This window comes from Panulirus ornatus, chromosome 63, assembly GCF_036320965.1.
Source record: "Panulirus ornatus isolate Po-2019 chromosome 63, ASM3632096v1, whole genome shotgun sequence".
Classification (NCBI taxonomy): Eukaryota; Metazoa; Arthropoda; class Malacostraca; order Decapoda; family Palinuridae; genus Panulirus; species Panulirus ornatus.
The window spans coordinates 11317946-11344843 of NC_092286.1; the positions used below are offsets into that span (position 1 = coordinate 11317946).

Consider the following 26898-nt stretch of genomic DNA (forward strand, 5'->3'; position numbering starts at 1 on the left):
ATATATAAAGATATGTACAGTAAAAGTCAGTCTAGAGAAAAATAACTTTAATATATTATCTTTTGTACATCGTCGATTGAACATTTGCGGGGCTCACACTCTCAATCCAGTCATACTCCAAGCGCCCTTCTTCTGATTTCCAGAGATTCGTCGGGTTGGAGACCTAGATGTCGTCAGTTCCTAGTAGTCTTGAGACCAGTAACTTACTGCCAGATCCAAGGATGAAGACTACAGGGCCTACAGGAAGAAATACACAGTGAGGAACTGCTGGGAAACGGCGCTGGTCGTGACGTGTATGTGTGTGTGTGTGTGTCTGTGTGTGTAGATTTTCTGTTACCTGCTGAAGATCATTCAACATTTGACTTTATTCACAATATATATATATATATATATATATATATATATATATATATATATATATATATATATATATATATATATATATATATATATATATATATATATATATATATATATATATACATATAACAATAGCGTAAACATACCTTGTTTGCTGTATGATATGTAGGATTGTGGTGGTGGTGGTGGTGGTATTTGATACATCTCTTCGTATGACAATTTAGGACGTGGAAGTGATACAGGGAGCCGAAGTAATCTCTTAAGTAGCGGAGATGATGGTAAAGGCTGCCGATGTGGTGGTCTGGGACGTGGTGCTCGCGGTGAAAGGTGTGGAGGTAGCGGTGTAATGTGTGGAGGGAAGATTGCATCGCGTGGTGATGGCCCATGATGTAGATCTGAGGTCGTCGGGTTTGGAGCTAGTAGTGTCGGGTGTCGGCTTGACGATGGTATATGTGGATGTGATGGGTCGAATAGTGGCAGGAATGATGTAGGATATTTGGAGGATGATGATATTTGATGTGGAAGTGTCACTGTGGCGCGTGATAGTGAAGATGGTACAGTGTGTGGAGGGGGTGTTGTAGTAGGATTTAAGAGTGATAATGTCTCGTGTTGGGGCGACCTAAAGCAAGGAGGTGAGCATATTAAATGTAGGACTGATGCAGTAGGATGCATGGGTTGAGCAGGTGATGATGATGATGATGATGATGATGCTGGGTGGAGAGACTGTGTTTTAGAACGTGGGAATGATGCGCTGGATTTTGGAGGTGGTGTTTCTGTGTGTGGAGGGAGCATTTTAGAGGCATGTTCCGATGAGGTAGAGGGTACGACTGATAATTCAGTGTGTGGAGATGCCATGAATTGTAGAAGTGATGATTTAGAGCGCGGTGATGACGGGGAGATATGCTTGGATGTTGAGCGTGGTGAGCTTGGCGTCCTAAAGTGTGAAGGTAATAGAAATGATGCTATGGGGTATAGAAATGGTCGTACTGCATGATTTGGAAGTGATGACGGAGGATATGGGAATGATGACGATAGACGTGAAGTTGAGGTTGTGGAGTGTGGAGTCACTGATGCTGAAGATGTTAGCTCTGACCGCAATGTTTTACGGTGTGGGTGTGAGGTTCTAGCGAGTGGTGGTGGGGTTGACTTTGCTGCATGAGTTAGTGGAAAATGTAACAGCATTTTATGAGAGGGTGACAAGGTACGATGGTGAGCCGTAGTTTGGCGGTGTGGAAGTATAGGTGATAGTGTAGTGTGTGGAAGTGATGATGGAGCGTGTGAAGGTGAGGACTTAGTGTGTGGAGGTGAGGTTGTATTATGTGAAGGTGACAGTATAGTGGATGTTGTAGGATGTAGAGGTGACGATGTGGTATGTGGGGTTGACAACGTATGACGTGGCGGTGTCGACGATTTTGGCAGCGTCTTAGGGTGCAGAAGTTGTACGTATGAACAGAGTTTTTGAAGCAAGAGTATGTTGTTCAACGAGCAGTTTGCTGGGTTAAGCGTTAAAGGTTTAGAGTCCGATGGTAACGTGCGAACGACCTGTGGTTGTACCGGAGGCATTGGGGTCATTGCTGGATCCTGTGGTGTTAGAGATGAGAGCTGCTGTGGAGCCTCCATCGGATTCTCCCGCTCCATCGCTGCAGGAAGCAGCGGCATCGTCTGCGAAGGTGATGCTCGGAGGCCTACCTTATGAACCTGTGGTGCCTGAACTAAGTTACGTTGTGGTCCCCGTCCCTGCGAGCGTTGTGATGCTGCCAGCTTGGCCAAGTCCGGCGATTGTTGCTGAAGCTCGACATCTGCTGATGGTGAGCTGCGTTTTCGTTGGGTGAGCTTCAGCTGGTCTGGTTTTAATGCCAAGAGCGACTGTACTCCGTGTGGAAGCTGCACCGCCACTTGTGGAGGTTTTAGTACCGACACTAGCGGCTGCGGTGCCACGACTGGTAAGTACGGCTTCAGCGTTTCAACGTTTGCCGCGACCATTCCCGCGAACGGTGCCAGCGGATGGTGGTCTGGTCTCCGCGTCTCAAGGCTCGGTGGCGGCGTTGAAGGCCGCGGTGACGAAGGTAGGGGTTCTGGCGTCCACGCCGACTGCTCCTCTGGAGTAGGCGCTGAAGGCTTCGGCGCCGCCGTTGTAGAAGACGGCGGTATTAGTCGAGGAAGTGTTGCAAGGGTAGGAGGGTGTGCTGATGACGGCACACTGGTCAGATGTGGCTTCGTAGGTGTAGGTCTTGGCGTATGCTGTGGCGTCGTCGTCGTCATCGTCCTTCCCGGGTCTTGCTGAGGTGCTTGTGTGGAGTGTGTATATGGTGTCGGCAGGTGTGGAGGCCGAGGTAACGTTAGGTGTTTGAAAAGAAGTTTTAGAAGGTCGGATACAAGTGACGTATCGATGGGAAATGTGAGAGTCATCGACGTATTGTATTGGAATGTGAGAGATGTTGTATTCAAGTGAGGTGCCGATGTCGGCGTGGACTGTAGAGGGATCACGGCTGCTGTAGAACCTAGAGGTATATGTATCGTTGTAGGATTTGAAGAAACTGACCACGTCATTGGTTGTTGGGGTGTTTGTGCCGGTGTCCTTGTAGAATGTGGCGTTGTTGTTAAAACTATTGTTGCTTTTGTAGCATTTTGAAGCGCTCGTTTTGCTGCAGAGCGTAGATATGTTGATGTTGGTTTCGTCGAAGAAAGTTGCGTTGTAGGATGTAGAGGTGCTGCTGTCGCTGTAGAATGTGTAGGTGTTGTCACTGTAGAATGTTGCGATGCTGATGTCTCCACAGAACCAAGTGGTAGTCTTGGGGTCCATGTAGGGTCTATAGGCACTGATGTCGTAGAATGTAAGGAGTGTGGAGATCCTGGTGTCTCTGATGTCATTAAAGGACGTGGAAGATCTTGAGTCGTTGTGGGGAGTGGAGATGCTGTTGACAGCGTAGAATATGGAGATGGCAGCATTCTTGTTGGATGTAGAAGTTCTGGTGTCCTTGTAGGATGTGGTGTTGAGGTAGTTGTGGGATCGAGAAGCGTAGAATGTGTAGGTGTTGTCATTGTTGAGTGTAGAGGTGTTAGTGTCGTTGTAGGATGCAGCAGTGTTGGTGTTTGTGTTGCTGTAGAATGTGTTGATGATGTTGTCATTGTAGAATATATCGGCGTCCTCGTAGAATGTGTTAATGTTGATGTTGGTGTCGCTGCAGAAGATGATAGCCTTGGCGTCAGTGTTGCTGGCGAATGTACAGCTGCTGGTGTCGTCGTAGAATGTGATGTTGCCGGTGTCGTCGTAGAATACAGGAGTGTCGGCGCCAACGTCGTAGAATGTGGGAGTGCTGGTGATGACGTCGTTGTGGGTGAGGAAGATGCCGGCGTTGCTGTAGAATATTTAGGCCTCGGTGTTGCTGTAGTTGCCGGTTTCGTTGTTGCGGTAGAATGCGAAGGCGCTGGTGTCGCTGTAGAATGTTGTGTTGCTGTTGTCGTAGAATCTAGAAGTGTTGTTCCTGTAGAATGTGAGTGTACTGGTCTTGCTGTGGACTCGGGCGGTGGTGTCGCTGTAGATTGTGTGGGCGTCGGTGTCGCTGTAGAAAGATCTACAGACGTTGAAATCGCTGTAGAGTACGAGGGTGAAGCTGGATCCTTCGTCCCTTCAAGGTACTTCAACTCTCGAGCTCTTGGCGCCGACACTGTGGGATCTGGTGGAGGTGTTGAAGACCTGGTTTGCGCTAATGTCAGAGGCTGTGTTTCCAGCGGTGGAGATCGTGGTGTTGGTGGTGATGATGAGTGTCGACGTGGCCCTAGTGAAGGATCTGGGGTTGGTGTCTCACGCCGTAGTGCCAGCGTTGAGGAATATGGTGCCAGTGAAGGAAGCAGTGGTCCCAAAGTCGAAGGGAAGGATGACGAAGGTGAATTTGTGGCTGGTGATGGTGATGTTGTAAGGTTTGAGGGTAAGTCTGGAGAATATAGAGTTGGAGGTGACTCTGAGTATTGGAGAACAAGTTGCGCGGGGTGAGATGCAGTAGTCGAGCTGTGGGGAGGCGTGGAAGACGTATGATGTGGAGATGTTGGTGTCGTCATGAGGTGAGGTGGGAGGGTCACTATCGGTCGTGGAGATGTGGGCTTTGGTATGGCAAGTGTCTTTGAGAGTCTCAGTGACAGGTGTGGAGATATCGCTTCGGGATGCGGGGCTGAAGGTGACGTATCAATGGATGAGATGGAGACGGAAGGGAATTGAGACGTTGTCGCCTGGTCCCATCGTCGGGGAGATGATGTAACACAGTTCGAGGTGCACCTTGGAGGGAGAGAGTCCCATACCATTGGCTCTGTCACCGGCTCTGATGACGGTGGTGCCAATTCGGATAACTCTGGCGCTAGAGTTAGAAGCTTTGTTGTCAAGCTTAGAATGTGCTTTGCCAGCTTTGGAAGCTGTGCCCCGTCTGACGGAAGAGGCGAAACCAATGCTGGAGACCGTGTTGCCACCGCGGTCTCGCGCTGCATGAGCTGTGATGGAGAACCAAGTGTTGACGACGGGCGCTGTGTTGTCGGTGATGAGGGAGTGTGTGGCGCTAACGAACGCTGGGAATGGGCCGTGTTGAGTGGCTGAAGCCGAGCGGGGAAAGTCACGGGCTGCATTTGAGATGACGACGATGAAGGCGATGACGAGAGTGCTGGTGCTGCTGCAGACTGTCTTTCTTGGAGTGAGGCCGAAGACTGTGGTTGTGGGAGAGGCTCCCCGCCACACAATTGTACAAGGACGGTCAAATGCAGCAAGAGCAGCAGCAATACAACTTCTCGCTGCAGAGGGACAAGAGAGAGAGAGAGAGGGAGAGAAATTGTACTGCTGAAAAATTCATCTTTTATCCACTCCACAACGATATACATGCAGCAATGCTTTTGTATACATCCTCAGATTTTCTGTGTTGGTCCATCTCCTCTTTCTACATACCTACGCACACACACACACACACACACACACACACACACAGACACATACACATACACACTCACATAAACACGACCTGGGAATAACAAATGATGAAGTAGCTTACATACTCCATGAATACTGATGAGGCGTTTCCTGCTGGTGGACTTCAGGAGCGGGAGAGGCCCTGAAGATCTCCATAGTTGTACCCGATGGTCGTGACTGGCCATGGCCGGGGTAGGTGGTAGTGTGGTGGTAGCTGTGGTACTAGCTGGGCTGACACGCTTTGCTTTGTCTTCCCCACAAGGTCTCGATCGCTGCTTGTAAACATGGGCCTCGTTAGTGCAAGTGTTGAAACGCCTCTGGTTCAAACGGAGTTCTTTTGTCACGCATTGTGTATACGCGAAAATAATCCACCGTCGTTTCATACTCGGAATGATATATGCTGAGACTGGTATACGCATACGCTCAACGTACCCACTCACGCTAACATTAGGAGTGGGAGGTGGGGGAGGTTAACAAACGAACCTTGTCTTTCATTTGTGATGATACCGTACCTCCATTTGGTCGGCTACAGAGGAAGTTTGCAAGCTACTGCAGTCATAGACTCTCGACATTCCATTGTCCAGCAATATTCACGATGCGCACCGTGCTTTTCATATATGGCAACTTCCAATGTTCATTAACGCGTCGTCGAAGGCAGAAAACATCACTGGGGTCATGAGAACGAACCGTCCGAACTAAGTGATTCACACGAGCCGTCGAAGGTCCGTTCCACTGGTCTAGATGGGATGGAGATATGACTTGTTTGATTGTTTAACTGGTGTCTGCGTTCGTTAAAAAGAGACCCATGACTCTGCTGCACCCACTTAGTTCACGAAGTTCCAGTGTTCTAAGTCGTGTAGCAGATGCCGAGCCGGATGTTACACATATACCAAGGTTTCAGCGAGAGGCTCACACGAGTGGCTGAAGACACAATTGCTCAATCATTTGTAGGTCTGAGCGTTACATAGCTACAGGCGGACGTGAGTTGTTGTGAAACATACTGCAACAAGTTCAGTGCTTGCCTTCAGATGACATAACACTCCTCACGACTCACTCTTTACCAGAACCACTGCAATATATTCCTCTAACTCCTCCTACACGAGGTTACACCGCAAGTAAAAAGTCACTTTTGGCCTGGCTGAATCATTCGGTGTACAGTCTTCTCAAAAAACTTGTAACTCCAAAAGAGTCCATCATTCCCCTACCACTGGAAATAGGGCAGCCTCGCTCTCCTGGAAAAGAGGTTTTGGGTACCACCAGGACTTTGTCTCAAGAAGGGGTCCTGGGGCAATTTTAAGAATCGAGAATTGGAAACCTTCCCTTCTTGCATTTCAATTTCTAAAACTTGGAACTGATGGAACCCAAGCGAAGAATGCATATCCTACTCGAAGGTTCAAGCTTGGTTATCTGGATATATGTGGATACAAGCAAGATGAGAAGAGGGAGAAATGCTGTATGTTTGTAGACACGAACCTCAATGTTTTGGTTCTGAGTGAAATAAAGCTCAAGGGGAAGGAGGAAGAATAGATTGGAAATGTGCATGTGGTAAAGTCACGGGCTAGTTTAAGGGCTAGAGCTAAGGAAGGGTTAGAGCTTCTGTTGAGGGAGGAATCGTGGGAGTGCATGAAAGTGTGAGGTGGTTGGGCAAAAACTGATGTGGGTAAATACGACATTGAGTTATGAGAGGTGCTTCTGCGCCTAGAAGCATTAGGAGTGAGGAAGCGAGGCGAGCGTTTTGGCAGGAGCTGACTTTAGGCGTGACACCACTTTTAATGCGCGGAATCGGGTAATAATGATGGTTGATTTGAATACTTGTGTGGGTAATGTGGGAGGTGAAGCTATACATAAGAGGCGCTGGGTACCCATTGACGTGATTAAAGATAAAGAACAACTTGTAGAGTTGTGTGCTGAAAAAAGACTGATGTTTTTGAATATCTGATTTAAAGAGAGGGACATAGTACATGATTATACGTTGGTTAGTAAGACGAAAATTGTAAGCAGGCATCACTGAATTACGTACTAGTTGACAAGCGTGAAAAAGAGAGACTCTTGGGTGCAAATTCTCTGAAAGGGGCAGCTGATGGCACGTCGAATCATTACTCATTGGAGGCGAAAGTGAATATTTGTCGGAGATTACGGAAAAGGGAATATCACTGAGTGAGCATATGGTGGTGAAGGTGAGGAGTGAACTTGTAAAGGATGCTTGTGTGAAGAGATGCCAGTAGAGACTGAATGAAGGATGGCACAATGTGAAAGTAAATGAAGAAAAGGGGGAGTGTGAGGTGAGGAGTGAATGGCATTCAAGGAAGCACTGCTGACATATGCGAGAGAAGCAGTAAGGGGGAGAAGGTCCTGGGAATAGTGATTGATGCGTGGAAAGATACGTCACCATCTGGGAAGGCAAAGATAAGCATGCTTGAAGGTATAGTAGTCCCGACGTTGCTGAATGGGTTCGAGGCATGGGCCCTACATGAAAATGTTGAGAAAAGGGTGAATGTAATGGAAATGAAATGTTTGAGGATAATATGTGGCGTGAGTCGGGTTGATCGATTAAGATATGACAGGGTAAGAGTATGGATAAAAGAGCTCAAGTGGATATGCTAATATGGTTTGGATAAATCGAGAGAATGAGAGAGGAGAGGCTGGGACCGAATTGGAAATGGAAAGATGGAGTGAAAAATGTTTCGAGTGCTCGTGGCCTGAACATTCAGGAAAGTGCAAGGTGTGCACGGGATACATTGCATATTTCTTGAAGTTCATGTATTTCAAAAATTTATTGAAACTGAATATAGGACATTATAATCACGCTTTATCTGATGAAATGAAGCGAGTGGTGAGAGAAAGAAAAAAGCTAAACAATGTTAGACATGCGTTGGTTTACAGCAGATAGTGTATTAAAGAAAATGATATAAATCTTATATGTACATATGTACATATATATATAGACAAAGAAAGGCCACATCCGCTCACATCCATTCTCTAGCTGTCATGTGTAATGCACCGAGACCACAGCTCCCCATCCATAGCCAGGCGCCTCTGACCTTTCCATGGTTTACCTTGGACTCCTCACATTCCCTGGTTCAGTTAATTAACAGCATGTTGACCCCGTTATACCACATCGTTCCAATTTACTCTATCCCGTGCAAGCCTTTTACCCTCCTGCATGTTCATGCTCCGATCCCTCAAATGAATTATGTGTAAAATCTAATTTCTTGTCCATTAAAAAAGACTGTTATCATAAAAATGTTTGGCTGCTAATGGGTAGAGTCCTTTCATCAGTATTATCTAATCTGTATAAGGAATTTTTTGAGCCTAATATTCTTTCTCAAATTAAACCATAAGGGCATGAACTGGTAATAGATATGCAGGCAATATCTTCACTGTTTGGAATGATGGATGGTGCTAATTTGTTCATTTCTTGAACACCTTAAAAATAAAAGAATCCGATTCTCTCTGGGAGTAGGTTTAAAGTGGAATGGAATACAAAAGGGTAGGTTCATACAATATATGTCTTAACCATACCATGAGTGAAGTCACTGTATCCCACAGTTTATACTCAGGCAGTTATTCACATATTCTTTTTAGCCATAACCCTGAAAAAAATTTAGAACACCGTTGCTTGGTTTTACCTTTAAGAGCCTGGAGAAAATGTAGCCCACAATCATGCAAATAATGTAGGCCATTTTATAACTGGAATAATGCCTCACTGTTATGCAAATCAAACTCTCGTATTATAAGGAAGATTGTAGAATCCACACTTATGACTGAGAAATTCGTTGGCGTTGTAGAGTTAAATCCAAGACTACGTGTTTGAAATCTTTCTTTATATTCGTTCGTTAACTCATGTTGGGTAAGGAAACACTAGGCATTTTCTTTGCTTTATTTCATCCCTAAATATAATTCATAAGTGATAGACATCAGTTTATGGCGATCTGACAAATGCATTCCTTTAAGTCTTAATGCTACCATATGCTCTACTGGCACTGAAAAAACCATTAGTTAAATATAATCAACTGATTTTATCTATGCAAGAAATGGCATGGGATTTCTTAACATTAACATGGTATACTAAACCTTGAAGTAGAAGCATCAGCATCGAATGGCACTCTTTTGTCCTTTTTTTTTTCCAGGTTCAACGTATCATCAACGTGACCACCACAAAGGTGGCTAGTCAAGTCCTTTGTCCACTTACGTTACTAAATGTCGCCGGCATTATCCTAGAAAAAAAGAGTTGTTTAGTATTCAAATGTATCATTGACACGAGATATATTTCAGCATTGGTTGACACACTGATCACATACTTCAAAACTCATAAACAAAGAATAAATAAAATAATATATATATATATATATATATATATATATATATATATATATATATATATATATATATATATATATATATATATATATATATATATATATAGAGAGAGAGAGAGAGAGAGAGAGAGAGAGAGAGAGAGTTTGTAATCTTACCTCTGTCTCTTGCCCCGACCAGCCAAACATGGCTTCTTCATCAACTTCTCTGGCTATCTCGAGGCTCGAACCCTGACCCAGGAGGAACACAGTCGGGCCTGTGAGTAACGAGCCAATGGAAGAGAAGAAACTGAGTTGAAATTTGTTTTCAATCAATCAATTCCCTTTCTAAGGACACCATATGTAGCTTGCCTTATGAGAAAAAAAAAGAGATCCTTTGACCAACTCATATGACACAGATATTACCAAATATATTCACATATAATCATAAAAAGGATATGTTGATATATAGAACACTTGCATTAAACATGTTTCTTCGATTCTATGGCGCAATGAGAGCAATGGCTTGCATGATGGTGGAGATACATGTGGATTTTGTCAGACACGAAGCGCTGACGCAAGAACGGCATTTTGGACGAACTGTTTGAGAAAATGGTAAGATGAATCTTCCATCTATAAAGGTTACTGTTCTTTAGATATGTGGGAAAAAACCCGAGATTGTGGGTGAAAAAAATTTCCGTTCACCCCATGATCACGAGGGTACGACTCTTGAGCACGAGAGTACGACCCTTGAGTACGACGGTACGACCTTTGAGCACCACGGTAAGAGCATTGTGTAAGAGATTGTGACACTTGAGCGCGCTCCTTGAGTACGACGATACGAACATTGAGCACGAGAGTGCGACATTTGAGCACAACGTTACGACCATTGAATACGACAGTACGACCCTTGAGCACGAAAGGACAACACTTAAGCAAGACGTTGAGAACAATGAGCACGACAGCACGACTCTCGAGCATAGCCTTACGACCACTCAGCACGACTGCGCGACCATTGAACATGACGGTGCGACCACTGAACACGACGGTACGCCCCGCTGTACCATGGCGTGACTCTCGGCCTCATCACTACGGACCAAGTCAATGACTAAAACCTCATTGTCCTGTAGAAGGGTCGAGACGTCGTACGTCAGAGTCGCGCGTTAGAATCGTGCGTTCGGAATCGTGCGTCTGTTCCCGAAGGCCTTTTGAAAGTACGAACTTCCTTACGGGATTACGAATCAGTCAGTACCTTTGTCGCTGTACGATGTGTAGATGGGGGATCTCTGGTCCGGTAAGTGTCTGTAAGTCATCCCTTCCTCCACCTGCTTGCAGGCCACGTCGCAGGCCGTCAGCACTAGAACCAAAGCTGAGAACAACCAAACTCGCTGAGGATAAGAAAAAAAAAAAGAAAAAATGGGAAATTTGAGATGATGGTTTCGTAAGAAAGAGGAATGAAATTGAGTGATGGGATGCCGGAATGAAACGAATGATGCTCACATTATCCGAGGGGTTAGAGGATGAGTAGGAGGGACGCTGTGAAATTTGATGATACAGTAATGGCTTGATATCATATGAACAATGTCTGAATTACAGTCACTAAAAGTCTTGTAACTTAAGAAGATCTGTACAAACTTCCTCCCCCCCCCCCCCCTATCCTTCCACACACACACACACACACACACACACACACATCATCTTCATCATCATCATCACTTGGACCTCTCTCGACAATCTGGGGGAAGCATTAATGCACGATCCATACCCCATCTCCTGTTATGCCCATACAGGTCATGTCCAGTGCAGCTCAATCCTATCATCAATTATCTTTGCGCAAAGGATGTTGACCAGAAATCCGCTTCCCTTGTTATAGCCTAGCTTCGTTCGCCCAAACAAAATGTACGTACACAAAAGCAAAGCAATACTCACGTCGTCTCTCTCTCTCTCTCTCTCTCTCTCTCTCTCTCTCTCTCTCTCTCTCTCTCTCTCTCTCTCTCTCTCTCTCTCTCTCTCTCTCTCTCTCTCTCATGGACACACGATGTTCAGCTTACCATTTCGAGTAATATGGTTTCTGATGCTTTCCCGTAAGTGGAGAGATGGCTCTGTACCTTCGTCTCTTGTTACAAACTTCTGTCTTCTGGAACTCGCAGGGTCCTTTATAAACTGTCTGTTTGCTTCTTGGAACTTATTTTTATAACTCTGGATTATTTGAATGAGTTCGTCAAGCCACGTTCTTAAGCCTCTCTTCGCTTACTGACCCCTGGCAATCACATTACAAAATTCTCATATCTGTTGCCAGATTTTTGAGAATCATGTAACCTTATCTTCTGTTTAGGAGTTTCGCTGTCACGTTCCTACACCTTCACGTTTCGTCTTGTTTCAATCTGTTTCGGTCTCTTTAGCTACCACATTCCAGAACTGCTTGGAAACTGGACTGTCGTAGCCTTCGTAATCTCTTGTCTTTGAGCTGTGATGTTCTCCAACTCTGGAATGCTGGAATTTTTGATTTGCCGCAACTCTGTAAATCTTCATGGAATTCTAAATATCGTCTCTTTTCCTCCTAGACCTGTGTACTCTCGTCCTCTTTTAGCTGTGACTTGGAGACGAACGACTGAAGTATCAGGTGGTCTTCAAGGTTCTGTCGACCCCTAGTAACACCGAGGGAGAGTTCCACTTTCCACAATGTTGATCCAATCAGAGTAACATGTGAGGTGTTTTGTAAACTGTTTTGGAAGACCTGTTGACATCTGCTTTAAGAGGTATTTGGCTTTTTGGCATAACAGCTTTTCTGATATCGGATGCAAGGACAACATTAGGTATTGTTTAGAGATTTATGATCTCATATGATTATATGCATATAGAGAGAAATGCCCAGGAATAATGCACACAGGAGAAATAGATGATCTTTTTTTCTTTATGATCTAGGCACATGAAAATCACAAATATTGGGGAAGAAAATGTTTGGGGCAGGAATAGTTTGGTCCTGCGTCTGTCTGTCTGTTTCTCTGTCTCATTCTCAGTCTGCCCAACATGAAACATATTACAGCTTTTACAAAGGATTCTGTAAACACAGCCCACAAAATTTTCTGATGAGTTTTTGGTAAAAATGTTTTCATAGTATTGTCATTGCCGAAGGATACCTTACGTTAAAAGATTTAAGCAACCTGGGAAGTAATATAAAATTATCCAAACATTCCTTTGATACCAGAAGCTGGTGACTGAGACTAAAAGAGTGTGTGAAAGGAGAAAGTTAATAATAGATGTGAATGGGAGTAGGTTATTTGGTTCAGCAGTTTTGAGGGACAAATTGGTTGCGATATATGTTTGAATGGAGAAGAATTGGAGGAAAAGAAGTGTTTTAGTTATCTGGGAGTGGACTTAGCAGTGGATGAAGTCATGGTAGCGGAAGTGAGTCATAGGTTCAGGGAGGAGGCAAATGGTTATGTTTGAATAAACAATAATGCCATCAAATTTGTATGATGGCAAGGCATGGGCTATAGATATGGTTGCGCGGAGAATGGTGTACGCGTTGGAAACTAAATGATTCAGGAAGGTATGTGGTGTGAGGTGGTTTGATTGAATAAGTGACGACAGGGTAGAAGAGATGTGAGGTAATAAAAAGAGTGTGGTTGAGAGGGCAGAAGAGGGTGTGTTAAAATAGTTTGGTCGCATGCAGAGTATGAATGAGGAAAGATTGATAAACAGGATATGTGTGTCAGATGTGGAGGGAACGAGAAGTGGGAGACGAAATTGGAGATGGAAGGATGGAGTGAAAAGGATTTTGAGCGATCGAGGCCTGAACGTGCACTGAATAGAGTGAACCGGAACGATGTGGTATACTATGGTCAATGTGCTTTCAATGGACTGAACCAGGGCATGTAAAACGTCGGGGGTAAACCATGGAAAAGTGTGTGGGGCCTGGATGTAGATAGGAAGCTGGAGTTTCGGTGTATTATACATGTCAACTTGGGTATGGATGTGAGCGGATGTGGCCTTTCTCCGTCTGTTTCATGGCGCTACCTCGTTGACGCAGGGGTCGGCGATCAAATGTGGAGGAGATGAGAATGTATATGTTATCTTATATATATATATATATATATATATATATATTCTTAATACCTTCCACAGAGCATCTCTATCAACTCTATCATATGCCTTCTCCAGATCCATAAATGCTATATACAAATCCATTTGCTTTTCTAAGTATTTCTCACATACATTCTTCTAAGCAAACACCTGATCCACACATCCTCTACCGTTTCTGAAACCACACCGCTCTTTCCCAATCTGATGCTCTGTACATGCCTTCGCCCTCTCAATCAATACCCTCCCATATAATTTACCAGGAATACTCAACAAACTTATACCTCTGTAATTTGAGCACTCACCCCTATCCCCTTTGCCTTTGTACAATGGCACTATGCAAGCATTTCGCCAATCCTCAGGCACCTCACCATGAGTCATACGTACATTGAATAACCTTACCAACCAGTCAACAATACAGTCACCCCACTTTTTAATAAACTCCACTGCAATACCATCCAAACCTGCTGCCTTGCCGGCTTTCATCTTCAGCAAAACTTTTACTACCTCTTCTCTGTTTGCCAAATCATTTTTCCTAACCCTCTCACTTTGCACACCACTTCGACCAAAACACCCTATATCTACCACTCTATCATCAAACACATTCAACAAACCTTCAAAATACTCACTCCATCTCCTTCTCACATCACAACTACTTGTTATCACCTCCCCATTAGCCCCCTTCACTGAAGTTCCCATTTGTTCCCTTGTCTTACTCACTATATTTACCTCCTTCCAAAACATCATTTTATTCTCCCTAAAATCTAATGATACTCTCTCACTCCAACTCTCATTTGCCCTCTTTTTCACCTCTTGCACCTTTCCCTTGACCTTCTGCCTCTTTCTTTTATACATCTTCCACTCATTTGCATTATTTCCCTGCAAAAATCATCCAAATGCCTCTCTCTTCTATTTCACTAATAATCTTACTTCTTCATCCCACCACTCACCACCCTTTCTAATCTGCCCACCTCCCACGCTTCTCATGCCACAAGCATCTTTTGCGCAAGCCATCACTGCTTCCCTAAATACATCCCATTCCTCCCCCATCCCCTTACGTCCTTTGTTCTCACCTTTCTCCAGTCTGTACTTAGTCTCTCCCGGTACTTCCTCACACAAGTCTCTTTCCCAAGCTCACTTACTCTCACCACTCTTTTCACCCCCACATTCTCTCTTCTTTTCTGAAAACCTCTACAAATCTTCACCTTCGCCTTCACAAGATAATGATCAGACATCCCTCCAGTTGCACCTCTCAGCACATTAACATCCAAAAGTCTCTCTTTCGCTCGCCTATCAATTAACACGTAATCCAATAACGCTCTCTGGCCATCTCCCCTACTTACATACGTATACTTATATATATATATATATATATATATATATATATATATATATATATATATATATATATATATATATATATATATATATATATATATATATATATATATATATATATATATATATATATATATATATATATATATATATATATATATATATATATGTGTGTGTGTGTGTGTGTGTGTGTAAGCGGATTTGTCTTTTTTCGTCTGTTTCCTGGCGCTGCCTCTCTAACGTGGACAACGGAGATATAAAACGAATCGGCTCATGGCAACTTTTTCTTTTTATTCCATACACTTAGTATACACAGTCATAATCCTAAGTGACTAGTCATTTATGAACATTTCCGTAAAAGCTTCCTCTGCCATACAAATTTACATCCAAGTTTATGGATCCAACTGGACACCAGTAAACAAGATATGAAAAAAAAAAAAAGAAATAAAGTTCAGACGAATTATAGAAGTTGTTAACAAAAGCGCATTTTGAATCTCATGAACACATGAGATATACTAATAAAGGGTTGCATTTCCTCGTGAAACATTTTGCATACACTATCGAAAACCAGTCAAGTTTCTAATTGTTTTTGTTTTTTTTATTTTGCGTTGCATCATTCATACACATGCCACTGCTTGTTTGCATCGGCGGTGTGGTCCACAGGCTGGGTTTCTGGAAAGGATCAGGTACACACATCCATGAAGCTGGGATAAATGTTGACACAATTCTTCATCACGTACCAGCTCGAAATGAGATCTGTGGATTGATATAAAAGCACCTTAAGCCATCTTATGAATATATATATATATATATATATATATATATATATATATATATATATATATATATATATATATATATATATATATATATATATATATATATTCTTTCATACATGTATGCCATTTCCCGCGTTAGCGAGGTAGCGTTAAGAACGGAGGACTGAGCCTTAGAGGGAATATCCTCACTTGGCCCCCTTCTCTGTCCCTTCTTTTGGAAAATTAAGAACGGGAGTGGAGGATTTCCAGCCCCCCGCTCCCATAATATATATATATATATATATATATGTATTAATAGATCTTTGATTTGGTATCTTTACTCATACTTATAAGGTTTGCTGTTCATATCAACATACCTACAGAATCTCCAGGTTCTTGCACAGAAAGAGAGCGAGAGACGATTATCATCTGTAGGCGACTGCATCATCATCATCTGCGCCTGCGTCAATACTTGTGTTGGTTCTTGACCTTCTACCTGTCGCCCGTGCACCATCTGCTGACCCTGCTGCTGAACTCCCACTTCCTGCAAATGCCCTGTGTGTCGTACTCGTGTAAGGTACTGAGTCTTCACTCTCTGCTGGCGTACCATGTCCATTCACTGAGTTGTTTCCTGACTCGCCACTATCTTCAAGTTCGCCCGTGCCATCACTCGAGTAGGATTCTGGAGCCTCACTTCCTGCAAGCCCGCCTATTCCATCATCTGATCTGGCGCCTGGAGTGCCCTTTCCTACGTATACACTGGCTCCGGCATCTAGGTCAGCTTTTGTCTTACCATTTACCAGTTCGCTTACATCCTCATATGGACTCACACCTTCACCTCCATCACCAACGCGTCCATGTACTGACCGTTCTTCACCTTCATATTCATCACTATTTCCTCTTTTAGGTCTATCGTCCGCTCCTGTCGTCTGATTAATTCCAAGTTCCTTTCTTGCGGGCGCTAACACTTGCAGTGTCTCAGGTAAGCTTCGTGTCTTGATTTCTAAAGATGACGGTCTTGAAACTGGCGGCATGAGAGTCGTTACCGTCGCCGACGATGTACGTTTACGTCCTGGATCCAGTTTTGGGTGTGTCAGGGAGGATGGTGTTTCTGGGGTTCCTTCCAGCTTTCTTTCAGAGATGCCGCCTTCTCCTCCTCCTCCTCTTCCTCCCACATCAACTTTATCTCCTGAGCCTCCCATGCCATCGGGTTTCTCCGCTGACTCCCCTGTGCCACCAAGACTTCCTCCTGATCCCCATACCTTTCCAAATCTACCAGGGAAACCTGGTTCCAGTTCTCTTCCAGTATTGTTTACCCCTGCTAAATTCCTTCCAGAACCAGTGTTCCCTCCTACTTCGTGGCTAGTGCTGCTGTTTCTCGCATCGCCACTTTTTACTCCTCTATCACTCACTACATCACCACTTTCAGATTGATTAACTCCTCCAGGTGAAGTGGAGTTATGCGTCTCTGGAATCCTAAGCATCTCCTTAGGTGGCACAAGCATTTTACCTGCCATTGGTGTACGAGGTTTGGACTCCATCGGTTGACTTGGTTGAGGGTTGTTTGGAAGAGCAAGTATCGGTAGCGTTGGCCTGGGCTTTACTGAGGATTTCGGTGAGATAGGTTCAGAGATCGGTGCTACTACAGGCGTGCCTGTTGGCGACATACTTGGTCTTGATATATTTGTCAAGACGTGCTGAAGAGAGTTTGGTTGTACAGGTCTCCCGATCGGTGTTGCATGACTATTGGGTCTGTCTTGTAAAAGAGATTTAAAGATATCTGGGGATGCAAACCTGTGGACTGGGTGGAAATCTTTAAACGTTATGTTCGGGAAAATAGGTACTATAGTATTCTGAACTGGGTATATTTCTAGAGGCGTAGCAGGTAACCGTGGTTTAAAAGTGGCTGGCGGAATTGATTTAGTCATTGATGGTATATTTGTATTCAGTCTGTCAGGTAAATATCGTGCACCTATTCTTGGAATCACGAATTTTCTTGGAGATGGCATACTAAATCCTGGCATCTTAGCGTTCGCGGGTTTAAAACCATCAAACCTCACAGTTTTGAGTGACTCTTGTTCTAAACTACTTACATCTGATGCGCCAGACTCCGTCGAGGCTGAGGTTTCGAATATCCTCTTCCTCGCTAAATCTTGTGACAGTAGAGCAGAGATGTTTTCGTCAAAGGAGGGCGTAGTGTAAGGGGTAGGTATGGTTACCTCGGGTGTAATCGGCTTATAACCAGGATCATAAAGACGCTCCATCTTCTTTGGTAGATAATGTGATTCTGTCGCTCCATCAATTTTTGCAGGTACACTATGAGGTGATTGATGCAATCTGGGTTCATCTACTAAAGTCTTCAATCTGGGTACACCTACTAATGACGTATTTAACCCAGGAACACCAAGTGAGAACTTATTGAATCCGGATACATTCGCTGATGGTATATTCAATATGGTTTTTCTCACGTTTCGTGGCATATCAAACTTAGCAATATTTGGAAACCGTAGCGTGTGGTCTTGCAAGCCAATCACTGCGGGTAGAATCGCCCTATTCAGTGACATACCTGATATACCTGGAAAACTAGGTTTAGTCATGTTTGAAAGCAAAGGCGCCCTTAAGATAGTGAGAAACACAGGCGCCTTAACTGTCGGCTTGGAGATATTTGGCGGCAGAGGTGTCTCCAATAATGGCTTTCCTTGTCCTGGTATATATGGCAAAGGCTTAGCATTTTTTGAAAATAAAGCCATACGTAGCAGAGAAAAATTGATATTTACTTTATCTGGTACGTTAGAAACGGTGTCGTTGTAATATACAGGTCTTGCCAGTGGAATGGTCGTCACGTTACTTTCGGGTAAGAGAGGGAGTACTTGTGCTGACGGTACATCTATCTGAGGCACGGCAAGCCCACTTGGTTTACCGAGAGCTGGATGGCCTGGGATCTCGAAAGGTGGTAAGTTTGCTTCCGTTCTATGAGGTAAACTTGGCTGAGAAATTGTTGGAAGTCCTTGTGGCTCCACCGCTGATAATCTGGCTCTCAGTACATTAAGTAAGCTGGGGTTAAAAATGGTTGGAGGTACTGACAATCTCTCCGGTATCGTATTTGGTCCTCTTGGGATAGGCAAACTAGGTTTAATCATAGTTGCCGGCACATTTGTGCCCAACACTGATACAACCGGTTTAGACATATCTGGCAATCCATGTACTCTCACTGTTGGTATGTCCGACCCTGGTATTTCAGGTACCATAGGCTTGTTTGGTGACGGTATGACATGATCTGGTATGACAGGTAAAAGTGCTCTAGTTGTAGTTGGCAATGCAGTTATTCCGGTGTGTGATACATTATCTCCGGATATTTCTGTGAAACTAGGCTTGGGAATGTGTGGTTCTTCAGATGGTTCCGCTGCCTGCGTTCTCATCTCAGGTTTGCTTGACAAAGAAGGCTTCAAGATATTTGGCATCAGAGTTACACCTGCGACACGTATATTTGTCTTAGTGGAACCCGTGGGTAACACAGGTTTCGAACCATTCAGAATCATAGGTAATGGTATTGGATGCGACTCTGATTCAAGAACATCAGGAAGACTAATAGGTTCAGAAGTGGCCGGTAGCACTGGGGGTTTCATTGAGGATATATTTCCTTCAGGCAAAGTATCCAGAGTTGGTTCAGTAATATTTGGAGGTACTTGTTTCCCCAAAGATGGTATCGTGTCTCCAGAGATATCAGGTAGATCTTGTTTAGAAATATTTGGAAGTGAAGCTGTGCCGGTTGATGGCATACGAACAGGTAGCATATGAGGTGTACTAGGCTCAGAGGTGGTTGAAAGTTCAGAGTTCATCTCTGGTAACGTCAGATATGCTGGTATATCGGGTGAAAGTGGATGAGGGATTATCGGCAGTGAAAGTGTCTCAGGTGATGACATATTCCTTATCGGTGCGTGTGTCAAAGAAGGCATAGACTCAGACGGAACAGTAGATGCATCTGCTGGAGGTGTAGACATAGCTGGTAGTACTGGATGTTCTAATACGGGAATGTTTGTTTCCGGGTTAGTAGACAGATTGGCCTCAGCAAAAGTTGGAATGACATGTATCTTTGCAGATGGGAGGTTTTCGTCTGAAATGTCAAGTGAAGAAGATTTAGGAATGTCTGGAAGCAATGGTGGGCCTAATGATGGAATAAATGTAGTCTGAATATTAGGAGAAGTAGGTTTAGAAATATTTTGATGTATAGGTATTACCTCTGGTAAGATATTAGATTTTGATGCAACAGGTAAAGGTGGTTGAGTGACTCTTGGTAGTAGAAGTGTCAACAACGATGAGTCATTCATTTTCACGATATGTGGTAGAACTGGTGTAGAAAGAGATGGGAGGACAGATGTTCCTGCTAGTGGTATGCTAGGTGCTTGAGGTGTAGTTAAGGAAGGTTTCCAAATACCTGTAACGAAAGGTGTCTGTAATGTTGGAATAACATCAGGTGATGGAGGTAGATGAGGTTTTGAAGAAGTTGGTACCAAAATTTCAGGTGTATTCTTCCGTGTCATATTTGGAAGAATAGATTTAGACATGTTTGGTGAGTATGAGCTTTCCAATGATGGTTTGATTACCTGAGTTACACCCGGTAGTGAAGCCTTGGTAATGTTTGGAAATATTGGCATATGTACTACAGGTATATTGGTGCCAGTTGCATCCGTTATGCCAGGTTTAGTCCAGTTATGAGTGATGGGTGATATTGCTGGGGGTGACTTTGTTTCTGCCATATCAGGTAGAGTAGGTTTAGAAATAGTTGGAAGTACTGAATGTTCTACTAAAGGAATGTTTATTTTGGGGAAAGTATTTGGACTTCTTGGGAAGCCAAACGTCTCTGTAGGAATATTTTTGTCTGAAACATCAGGTAAAACAGGTTTAGGAATGCCTGGATGTAATAGTGGCCCTAAAGATGGAAGGAATGTAGTAGGTTTAGAAATATGTGGCTGTATAGGTATTATCTTTGGTAAGACAGTAGCTCCTCGTATAACAGGTAAAGGTGGTTGGATAATCCTAGTTAGTAAAGGTGTCATTAGTAATGATTCATTCATTTTCACTATATGTGGTAGAACTGGTGTAGAAAGAGATGGCAGGACAGATGTTCCTGCTAGTGGTATGCTAGGTGCTTGAGGTATAGTTAAGGAAGGTTTCCAAAAACCTGTAACGAAAGATGTCTGTAATGTTGGAATAACATCAGGTGATGGAGGTAGATGAGGTTTTGAAGTCGTTGGTATCAAAATGTGAGGTATATTGTTCCCTGTTATATTTGGTGGAATAGGTTTAGATATGTTTGGTGAGTATGATCTTTCCATTGATGGTTTGATTACCCCAGTTACACCCGGTAGCGATGGCTTAATAATGTTCGGAAATCTTGGCATATGTACGTCATGTATATTGGCGCCAGTTGCATCCGTTATGCCAGGTTTAGTCAAGTTATGAGTGATGGGTGATATTGCTGGGGGTGACTTTGTTTCTGCCAAATCAGGTAGAGTAGGTTTAGAAATAGTGGGAAGTATTGGATGTTCTACTAAAGGAATGTTTAATTCCGAGAAAGTATTTGGACTTCTTGGGAAGCCATACATCGCTGGAGGAATATTTTTGCCTGAAACATCAGGTAAAACAGGTTTAGGAATGCCTGGATGTAATAGTGGTCCTAAAGATGGAAGGAATGTAGTAGGTTTAGAAATATGTGGCTGTATAGGTATTATCTTTGGTAAGACAGTAGCTCCTCGTATAACAGGTAAAGGTGGTTGGATAATCCTAGTTAGTAAAGGTGTCATTAGTAATGATTCATTCATTTTCACTATATGTGGTAGAACTGGTGTGGAAAGAGATGGCAGGACAGATGTTCCTGCTAGTGGTATGCTAGGTGCTTGAGGTATAGATAAGGAAGGTTTCAAAATACCTGTATCGAAAGGTGTCTGTAATGTTGGAATAACATCAGGTGATGGAGGTATATGAGGTTTTGAAGTCGTTGGTATCAAAATGTGAGGTATATTGTTCCCTGTTATATTTCGAAGAATAGGTTCAGATATGTTTGGTGAGTTTGATGTTTGCAATGATGGTTTCATTACCTCAGTTACACCCGGTAGGGAAGGCTTAGTAATATTTGGAAATATTGGCATTCGTACTACAGGTATAATGGTACCAGCAGTATCTGGTATGCCAAGTTTCATCCAGTTACGAGTGATGGGTGATATTGCTGGTGGTAATGTTGTTCCCGTTTTATCAGGTGGAGTAGACTTAGAAATAGTTGGTAGTACTGGATGTTCTACTACAGGAATGTTTGTTTTCGAGAAAGTATTTGGACTTGGTTCCGCAATTCTTGGAAAGGCATATTTCTCTGTAGATGCAATATTTTGGTCTGTAATATCAGGAAATGTAGGTTTATGAATTTCTGGAAGTGATAGTGGGCCTAATGATGGAGTAAATGTAGTCTGAATATTAGAAAAAGTAGGTTTAGAAATATTTGAATGTATGGGTATTACCTCTGGTAAGATGGTAGATTCTGGTATAACAGGTAAAGGTGGTTGAGCGATTGTTGGTGGTAGAGGTGTCAATAACGATGATTCATTCATTTTCACTATATTTGGTAGAACTGGTGTAGAAAGAGATGGCAGGACAGATGTTCCTGCTAGTGGTATGCTAAGTGCATGAGGTGTAGTTAAGGAAGGTTTCAAAGTATCTGCAACGAAAGGTGTCTGTAATGTTGGAATAACATCAGGTGATGGAGGTAGATGAGGTTTTGAAGTCGTTGGTACCAAAATTTTAGGTATATTATGTCCTGATATATTTGGTGGAATAGGTTTTGATATGTCTGGTAAGTTTGATGTTTCCAATGATGGTTTGATTACCTCAGTTACACCCGGTAGGGAAGGCCTAGTAATGTTTGGAAATATTGGCATACGTGCTACAGGTATAATGGTACCAGCAGTATCTGGTATGCCAAGTTTCATCCAGTTATGAGTGATGGGTGATATTGCTGGTGGTAATGTTGTTCCCATTTTATCAGGTGGAGTTGGATTAGAAATAGTTGGTAGTGCTGGATATACAGGAACGTTTGTTTTCGAGAAAGTATTTGGACTTGGTTCCGCAATTCTTGGAAAGGCATATTTCTCTGTAGATGCAATATTTTGGTCTGTAATATCAGGAAATGTAGGTTTATGAATTTCTGGAAGTGATAGTGGGCCTAATGATGGAGTAAATGTAGTCTGAATATTAGAAAAAGTAGGTTTAGAAATATTTGAATGTATGGGTATTACCTCTGGTAAGATGGTAGAATCTGGTATAACAGGTAAAGGTGGTTGAGCGATTGTTGGTGGTAGAGGTGTCAATAACGATGATTCATTCATTTTCACTATATTTGGTAGAACTGGTGTAGAAAGAGATGGTAGGACAGATGTTCCTGTTAGTTGTATGCTAGGTGTTTGATGTGTAGTTAAGGAAGGTTCCAAAATATCTGTAACGAAAGGTGTCTGTAATGCTGGAATAACATCAGGTGATGGAGGTAGATGAGGTTTTGAAGTCGTTGGTACCAAAATTTTAGGTATATTATGTCCTGATATATTTGGTGGAATAGGTTTTGATATGTCTGGTAAGTTTGATGTTTCCAATGATGGTTTGATTACCTCAGTTACACCCGGTAGGGAAGGCCTAGTAATGTTTGGAAATATTGGCATACGTGCTACAGGTATAATGGTACCAGCAGTATCTGGTATGCCAAGTTTCATCCAGTTATGAGTGATGGGTGATATTGCTGGTGGTAATGTTGTTCCCATTTTATCAGGTGGAGTTGGATTAGAAATAGTTGGTAGTGCTGGATATACAGGAACGTTTGTTTTCGAGAAAGTATTTGGACTTGGTTCAGCAATTCTTGGAAAGGCATATGTCTCTGTAGATGGAATATTTTGGCCTGTAATATCAGGTAAAGTAAGTTTAAGAGTGTCTGGACGCAATGGGGAGCCTAATGATGGAGCAAATATACCCTGATTATTAGGAAATATAGGTTTAGACATACTTGGAAGTGTAGGGATTTCCTGTGGTAAAATAGTAGAATCTGGTATAACAGATGAAGGTGGTTTAGTGACTGTTGATGGTAGAGTTGTTAACAACGATGATTCATTTATTTTCACTATATTTGGTAGAACTGGTGCAGAAAGAGATGGCAGGACAGATGTTGCTGCTAGTGGTATGCTAGGTGCTTGAGATGTAGTTAAGGAAGGTTTCCAAGTATCTGTAACGAAAGGTGTCTGTAATGTTGGAATAACATCAGGTGATGTAGGTAGATGAGGTTTTGAAGTCGTTGGTATCAAAATGTGAGGTATATTGTTCCCTGTTATATTTGGTGGAATAGGTTTAGATATGTTTGGTGGGTTTGATGTTTCCAATGATGGTTTGATTACCTCAGTTACACCCGGTAGGGAAGGCTTAGTAATGTTTGGAAATATTGGCATACGTACTACAGGTATAATGGTACCAGCAGTATCTGGTATGCCAAGTTTCATCCAGTTACGAGTGATGGGTGATATTGCTGGTGGTAATGTTGTTCCCGTTTTATCAGGTGGAGTAGACTTAGAAATAGTTGGTAGTACTGGATGTTCTACTACAGGAATGTTTGTTTTCGAGAAAGTATTTGGACTTGGTTTAAGAATTCTTGGAAAGGCATATGTCTCTGTAGATGCAATATTTTGGCCTGTAATATCAGGTAAAGTAGGTTTAAGAGTGTCTGGACGCAATGGGGAGCCTAATGATGGTACAAATGTACCCTGATTATTAGGAAATATAGGTTTAGACATACTTGGAAGTGTAGGGATTTCCTGTGGTAAAATTGTAGAATCTGGTGTAACAGGTGAATGTGGTTGAGTGACTGTTAATAGTAGAGGTGTTAACAACGATGATTCATTCCTTTTCACTACATCTGGTAGAACTGGTGTAGAAAGAGGTGGCAGGATAGATGTTCCTGCTAGTAGTATACTAGGTGCTTGAGGAGTAGTTAAGGAAGGTTTCCAAATGTCTGTAAAGAAAGGTGTCTGTAATGTTGGAATAACATCAGGTGACGAAGGTAGATGAGGTTTTGAAGTCGTTGGTATCAAAATGTGGGGTATATTGTTCCCTGTTATATTTGGAGGAGTAGGTTCAGATATGTTTGGTAAGTTTGATGTTTCCAATGATGGTTTGATTACCTCAGTTACACCCGGTAGGGAAGGCTTAGTAATGTTTGGAAATATTGGCATTCGTACTACAGGTATAATGGTACCAGCAGTATCTGGTATGCCAAGTTTCATCCAGTTACGAGTGATGGGTGATATTGCTGGTGGTAATGTTGTTCCCGTTTTATCAGGTGGAGTAGACTTAGAAAGAGTTGGTAGTACTGGATGTTCTACTACAGGAATGTTTGTTTTCGAGAAAGTATTTGGACTTGGTTTACCACTTCCTGGAAAGGCATATGTCTCTGTAGAAAGAACATTTTGGTCTATAATATCAGTTGAAGTAGGTTTATGAATTTCTGGAAGTGATAGTGGGCCTAATGATGGAGTAAATGTAGACTGAATATTAGAAAAAGTAGGTTTAGAAATATTTGAATGTATGGGTATTACCTCTGATAAGATGGTAGATTCTGGTATAACAGGTAAAGGTGGTTGAGTGATTGTTGGTGGTAGAGGTGTCAATAACGATGATTCATTCATTTTCACTATATTTGGTAGAACTGGTGTAGAAAGAGATGGCAGGACAGATGTTCCTGTTAGTGGTATGCTAGGTGTTTGATGTGTAGTTAAGGAAGGTTCCAAAATATCTGTAACGAAAGGTGTCTGTAATGTTGGAATAACATCAGGTGATGGAGGTAGATGAGGCTTTGAAGTCGTTGGTACCAAAATTTTAGGTATATTATGTCCTGATATATTTGGTGGAATAGGTTTAGATATGTTTGGTAAGGTTGATGTTTCCAATGATGGTTTCATTACCTCAGTTATACCCGGTAGGGAAGGCTTAGTAATGTTTGGAAATATTGGCATACGTGCTACAGGTATAATGGTACCAGCAGTATCTGGTATGCCAAGTTTCATCCAGTTAAGAGTGATGGATGATATTGCTGGTGGTAATGTTGTTCCCATTTTATCAGGTGGAGTTGGATGAGAAATAGTTGGTAGTGCTGGATATACAGGAACGTTTGTTTTCGAGAAAGCATTTGGACTTGGTTTACGAATTCTTGGAAAGGCATATGTCTCTGTAGATGGAATATTTTGGCCTGTAATATCAGATAAAGTAGGTTTAGGAGTGTCTGGAAGCAATGGTGAACCTAATGAAGGAACAAATGTACCCTGATTATTAGGAAATATAGGTTTAGACATACTTGGAAGTGTCGGGATTTCCTGTGGTAAAATTGTAGAATCTGTTGTAACAGGTGAATGTGGTTGAGTGACTGTTAATAGTAGAGGTGTTAACAACGATGATTCATTCCTTTTCACTACATCTGGTAGAACTGGTGTAGAAAGAGATGGCAGGATAGATGTTCCTGCTAGTGGTATACTAGGTGCTTGAGGAGTAGTTAAGGAAGGTTTCCATATGTCTGTAACGAAAGGTGTCTGTAATGTTGGAATAACATCAGGTGACGAAGGTAGATGAGGTTTTGAAGTCGTTGGTATCAAAATGTGGGATATATTGTTCCCTGTTATATTTGGAGGAGTAGGTTCAGATATGTTTGGTGAGTTTGATGTTTCCAATGATGGTTTGATTACCTCAGTTACACCCGGTAGGGAAGGCTTAGTAATGTTTGGAAATATTGGCATTCGTACTACAGGTATAATGGTACCAGCAGTATCTGGTATGCCAAGTTTCATCCAGTTACGAGTGATGGGTGATATTGCTGGTGGTAATGTTGTTCCCGTTTTATCAGGTGGAGTAGACTTAGAAATAGTTGGTAGTACTGGATGTTCTACTACAGGAATGTTTGTTTTCGAGAAAGTATTTGGACTGGGTTTACCAATTCCTGGAAAGGCATATTTCTCTGTAGATGCAATATTTTGGTCTGTAATATCAGGAAATGTAGGTTTATTAATTTCTGGAAGTGATAGTGGGCCTAATGATGGAGTAA

At 42.6% G+C, this 26898-nt stretch overlaps 3 protein-coding genes across 3 annotated transcripts; all 3 read right to left on the minus strand.

The window, feature by feature from the left end:
• Positions 1 to 32: 32 nt before the first annotated feature.
• LOC139745900 (uncharacterized) lies at positions 33 to 3256 on the minus strand. The gene is made up of 2 exons (XM_071656561.1): positions 507 to 3256; positions 33 to 237 (listed from the first exon to the last, which is right to left on the minus strand). Exon 1 carries the CDS (start codon positions 3161 to 3163, stop codon positions 2387 to 2389), a length of 777 nt encoding a protein of 258 aa, XP_071512662.1. The 5' UTR covers positions 3164 to 3256; the 3' UTR covers positions 33 to 237; positions 507 to 2386.
• A 1287-nt stretch (positions 3257 to 4543) lies between these two features.
• LOC139745899 (uncharacterized) lies at positions 4544 to 6681 on the minus strand. Its single transcript, XM_071656560.1, has 2 exons — positions 5391 to 6681; positions 4544 to 5136 (listed from the first exon to the last, which is right to left on the minus strand). Exons 1-2 carry the CDS (start codon positions 5725 to 5727, stop codon positions 4544 to 4546), a joined length of 930 nt encoding a protein of 309 aa, XP_071512661.1. The 5' UTR covers positions 5728 to 6681.
• An 8596-nt stretch (positions 6682 to 15277) lies between these two features.
• On the minus strand, positions 15278 to 21833 carry LOC139745823 (uncharacterized). Its single transcript, XM_071656410.1, has 2 exons — positions 16160 to 21833; positions 15278 to 15780 (listed from the first exon to the last, which is right to left on the minus strand). Exon 1 carries the CDS (start codon positions 21602 to 21604, stop codon positions 16208 to 16210), a length of 5397 nt encoding a protein of 1798 aa, XP_071512511.1. The 5' UTR covers positions 21605 to 21833; the 3' UTR covers positions 15278 to 15780; positions 16160 to 16207.
• Between the last annotated feature and the right edge of the window lie 5065 nt (positions 21834 to 26898).